The sequence below is a fragment of the Gavialis gangeticus genome, unplaced genomic scaffold (assembly GCF_001723915.1).
Source record: "Gavialis gangeticus isolate Ggan-Ray unplaced genomic scaffold, GavGan_comp1, whole genome shotgun sequence".
In the NCBI taxonomy this organism is placed as follows: Eukaryota; Metazoa; Chordata; order Crocodylia; family Gavialidae; genus Gavialis; species Gavialis gangeticus.
Genome location: NW_017729029.1, coordinates 13,784,924 through 13,790,436, shown reverse-complemented (window position 1 = coordinate 13,790,436; position 5,513 = coordinate 13,784,924). Strand labels below are relative to the sequence as shown.

Below are 5,513 nucleotides of genomic sequence, written 5' to 3'. Positions count from 1 at the left end.
TTTTAATCCCTGGTTTCTTGATTTCCCCCTTTTTTTTTTTTTTTTTTTTTTTTTTAATTCCCTCTGGGGTCCCAGCTTCATTAAGAGCTGCAACACTAACACCAGGGGCAGAGGTAAGGTTGTTTGGGAAATGCCGGATCTACAGTCACCCATCTTTTGAGCACTTGACTTTGCAAACTAACGGACATGGTTTAATGTTGCGTTACCTTTTTTGGTTGGCGCTGTTCCATTTTGATTTAAATTCTGTAGTAAAAGGACCTCCTAGATAGGCTTACACCCCCAAGGTGTGGTGTGTAAAACATCTTTCTGCAGTCACCGTGGTTTAAGGCTGAACGCTCTAACAGCTGAGCTGCAGCCAGGAAACCAGACCTGACCCTGGGGTTTCTCCTCTGATGGTCTTTCCTACAGTGGTGCAAATGTGATTTCTTTTTGTGACTGACATGTAATTGCCGTCTCTTTTCCTTTTTCTCTCTCAAAGGTGAACCCGACACCCCAGGGTACCCGGGCGCTGCTGAAAATGATGTACTGTCCACATTGCCGAGGCCTCGTCTCCATAAAACCATGTTACAATTACTGTTTTAACGTCATGAGAGGCTGTTTAGCTAATCAAGGGGACCTGGACACAGAGTGGAATAACTTCATAGGTGAGACAGTAGGGGCTAAAACTGAGTGCGGAAGTAGATGTCTGATGGCTGTTACCTGTGGAAAAACTGCCTTCACAGGTGGTACTGAAGATGCTCCTTTGCTTTTTACACAATGACCATAACTATTTTAAGTGGCTGTAGGAGATACCAAGATGGTTGCACTGCCTCCTTATCCTGCAAACCCCTGCACCACAATCGTTCTCCCATTCACGTTGTTCCTCAAGGACACTGACTTACAATGTACCAGTCACCAATAGAAAGGCCAACCTTTTTAATGGGGGGAAAAAAGTAGGCTGTATGGGTGAGAGACCCAACTGGACCAACTCCATGCATCTGGGCAGCTCTTCCTGTCTGAGCCCTCCCGTCTAAATGAAGTCCTGTCTATACTTCTGTTTGGTTGTGGGGGGGTAGCCTGGACCTGGCATGGTATCCAGGAGCAGTGTTTATGGCCAAACACTGGTCTGTAAGAAAAATTCTGCCCCAGAGCAACAGTGTTTTGTGATGGAGAGGTGCAGTCTCCCAAGACTTCTCACCCCCCAGATGTGATTAACAAGGCTCATTGTTTTGCACCCGTAGGTGAGAGACTGTAACCTGCTTTCCCCTGTTTGACTGCAGCTTCCCCTCCTTATCACTGGCATTTATAATGCATCTGCTCTGTTCCTTTCTATGGCAGCTGCATAACCACTCCCTTTGCAAAGCGTAGATGCACTTTCTTTTTGTGGCTCCCCTTATCTTTGGGCTGCCCTTCCCCATCCTCCTAATCACACTCCTGTCTTTCCTAAAGACTCATTCCTTAGGGCCCGTGCAAGGAGACCTCAGTGCAAGGAGACCTCACGAGGTCTCTTCCAGTCCTGTTTTCTCTGATAAGAGTTGAAGGCTGGCAAAGGTGATGGATATGCACCGAACTTCAGAGCAGACCAGGTCTGCGCCATCTTGCAAATCTTGATCTCTGGCCGTTCATCTCCATGTTTATGGGCCTCTTTGTTCATCCTGTCAAATTGAGTTTGAAATGTCATATCTCATTTTGGGACGGATTTTGGTGGTGATGTACCTTTGCCATTTCTGGATATAACTGATATTATCCAGCCCCCCAAATGCTAATGCTCAGAGCATGTTTTCAAGAGGACTCTGGATTTGTTTGTCAGACACTTCCTTAGGGACAAGCACCTCTCTCCTTATAATGCAGATTAAAGCACAGATGTGAAGTATACTGCACCATTGAGAAGGCAGCAGTGCATTTCTATAGCAATGAGACATTTGAAGACGTATTTGCATAGGAAAGATTTCCCACTCATTAGGTTGTATATGTAGGGGAAAAAAGGAAGTGTCTGGTAATTGGCATATTTTAATATTTTAAGCTAGATTTTCATTTAAAAGCTATAGTTATGCCCAGTTCTAAACACACATTTTTTGCTTAATTGTCCACATTAACTGGATATATGCACGGTATTTTCAGAGGAAGGTTTCGCCTGCCTGTTTCATGGAGGGAGCTAATTACCACTTTAACACTATTTGCAAGTGCAACATTAAATTAGGCTTCAGAGAGATCCTCAAGAACACTGACACTCTCTCATGAGAACATTATTTCAGCCACAATGGTAGCTGAAATAGCTTAAAGCTGGAAGACATGTAGACATCTAGTCCAAGTAGAAAAGAGGAATCCCATGAAAGGGAAAGCATAATCCCAGAAAACAGACAAAAGCACAAATAGCTAATTGCTATAGGTTGTATGCAACTAAAAAGTAAAGTCGGGGAGAGGCAGCAAGCCATGTTATATGAACGAGCGTCTTCGGGATTTGCATACAAAAATCCCAATTATTACACAAGACAAACAGATTGGAAGTGTCATTTCTTCCCAGATAATCCCCACCCCCCGATCCCCAAATGTTATCTGCCCACTCATTGCTTAAGTATTTGATGTTATGCTTGCAAATGCATTTACTGCCAAAACTCTTTGTGTTACTTGTTTCTGGGTTGGTTACTTTTGCTGCAGAAGGCAGACTTTGAAAACATTAATATGTGCTCTCTGTAGACAAATTTTAAATTATCTTGTTTGCTGCAGAAACAGAAAGGATTCATTAATCAAGAGGCAAAATGCCACATTTTAATGGATCTGTGTAAATATTTTCCGTTAGGAGTTGACTAGTTCTAAGCACTCAAATGGAATAATTGAGCAAATGCTGGGAATTTGATTTGCCTTCAATCTTAATTTTCCAGTTTTGCAACACAAACTATACAGAAAATAACATAGGATTTACTGGAGTTGGGGGCACGTATTAGTGTGCTGGCCTGTAGACCTATCCCCTGTGTATTGAATATTGAAGTATGAGAGGACTTCAGATGATGGGCTGCCTTTGCTGCCCTTTTCCTAATCTGCATGCTTAACAAAACCAGAATTTTAGAGACCATTTTTTTAAGGATGGCAGAGCTTGTTTTTGCATGCGCTTTAATTGCACGTCTCCTTCCCTCTGCTTATCTTTGTTGGCCCAGTACGTAGGTAGTCCCTTGGCAGACGGTAGGACTGTCCAGGAGCTGAGATTGAAGCTCTGGTAGACATCCTGCTAGGATCAGGCCTCCCATGTGTATGCAGTTCAAGGTAGAGACTTTTTGGGAAAACTTGATACGATGTTGGAGTGTGTTTCCTACAAGGTTTATTATAATCTCTTCTGTCAACTAACCACCTTTTAAATTACTTCCGAAATGTATTCTTGGCACAGGTCTGCAGCAATTAGATAGGGGCATACTTTGCTGCAAATAAGCTGCTGGAAAAAGCCCCCAGCCTGAATGAACAATGCTGATCTCCAGTGCCTTTTCATGATTTTTTTTTTTTTCCACAAGGGTTTAATTTACTCTTAGATGGTAGAATTCAGTCTCAATGTACATCTCTCTAGTCCTACTTTGTGTGCCAGGAGCTCCTTTTTTCTCCTTTTTTTTAAATGACTATTGTTAATGAATGGTCAAGGCCCTTCCCCCCTCCCTTTAAATCGTGGGGTTAAGTCTGAGAACTGCCTTTTGTTCTTCAAGTCAGACAGTGAAGCTGAAGATGTGGGTTTCTGATTATTGGTGGCACAATGCAAAAGAATTGCTTTCCTGAGCAAGAGCAGGCTGCTTTGTTGCTGTGGGTCATCTCAATGCCAGCAGCGAGGACAAATTTATGCAGGAGGAAAAGGCTCTTTAAGGGATGGAGCGATATGTTTTTTCAATTCACTCCCGTCTCCGCCGTGCGGAGAGGAAGCGCGGGCTCTGCCGTGCTCCGCTTGCAAGTAAAGCGGAGGTCCGTGCTGCGTTTTGCACCCTGCCGCCCTTTTGTGGGGCACGTCGCACACTCCCAACCACCTTGTCCTCATTCATAAATATCACTGATTTTGAACCAGGTTGTAGCCATATTGGTCTAGAGGAAAAGGCACTCCAGACTCAGAGTAGAGGTGATCTCTTTTATTAGACCAGCACATTTTTTGCAATTAAAGACATTTTTTTTTTGCAAAAATCTTTTTGGTTTAATGAAAGAGATCACCTCTACTATGAGCCCTGATTGACTTTGAACTAGGGGAAGCTTGCTGGCTTTTCCCCACCCCCCCTTTTTGCAACAAATTACAGGTAGGTGCAACTCATTCCCTATCCCGTAGTGGAGCCTCACTAACGTTATTTTGAATCCTAGCCAGCTTTATTCATGTCAAATGTTGCTGTCAGAGAGAATTTACTGTTAGTTATGATTGCTGGCAGGACACTAGCCAGTTCCTAGCAGGAGGTAGGAACGACTCGGATATCCCCCAAATAACACTGTGGCCTAGATACAGGTTTCTCTCTTCCTTTCTTTCCTTTTTTTTAAATTTTATTTTAATGAAAGTTTATGCGCTTTAGTGCTTCTTGTCAGGATCTATCACTGCTACTGAAGAGCTACAGTTGAATATATTCTCCAAGGCCAATTATTACTTTCCTTATCTTTTATAGCCAGCTTTGGCAGCTCTGCTGGAGGCCGAATGCATTTTCTATATCAGCAGTCAAAGCGGAGGCTGCATTCCTTAGCTGTGATACATGTAACGCCATGGCACCATAAGTAACAAAGGCCCCAATTCGCTCTACATTCCCATGCTCTTGTGTATGGCCTGCCCGGCTCAAAGTTTACAAAGACGCCAAACAGCCAGAAGAATTGGGGTTTATGTTTCCTTTCAGTCTTTCACAAACACTTTATTGATCTGGGGCCTTTCCTGGCCACTCGGAGAATTAAGTAGTTACAAAATGGGATGATTTTCTTGTTAAAAACTATACACAATGCATGTTTATTATCTGTCCATTCATAATATTTTTATCCGAAGCGAGTGGCGTCCTCCAAATTACGACGGGATGCTCTTTGTGGTGCCTGCAACCCCCCAAAAGCTTTGACAGTGATGAACACATTTAAGTTGTGCTCCACTTGTTTACAAAAGTCTCCATTTGCTAGCACATCAAAAGCATTTTTCTCTCCTCCAGCACAATGGTATATTCATGCTAGCAGTCATTACTCAGAGATTTGAAGCATCACTTTATTGGAGCCCACCACAATACAGTCTAAGAGTCTTTGTTTCATTTGTTATTACCTTTTTGGGGGGAAAAATGCATTTAGTTTAGACCTGTTTGCAGTCCCTAATGCCTGAATTCCAGCCATGCTGTTGCAGGAGCTCTGTCATTATTGCCGTGTGTATCTGTGTGGTGTGTGTGTGTGCACTAGCACTCTGTGTGTGCATGTGTTTTCATTTCCTATAGATTGCAGGAGTTCTGGCATTAATGCTGTGTGGTGGTGGTGGTGGTGGGGATTTATTAGCAGTCTTTGCATGTATGTGTTTGCATTTCATATAGACTGTAGTGGACCTGGCCTTAACGGGGGGGCGG

General features: G+C 43.2%; 1 protein-coding gene across 1 annotated transcript in view; it reads left to right on the top strand.

Annotated features, from left to right (window-relative positions):
* GPC4 (glypican 4) overlaps positions 1–5,513 on the top strand; it is a gene marked incomplete at its 5' end in the record, with an annotated part of 51,377 nt that overhangs the window by 37,870 nt on the left and 7,994 nt on the right. Inside the window, one exon of the mRNA XM_019521017.1 lies at positions 479–644. Within this exon, the coding sequence (XP_019376562.1) occupies positions 479–644 (166 nt within the window). The remainder of the gene's footprint in view (positions 1–478; positions 645–5,513) is intronic.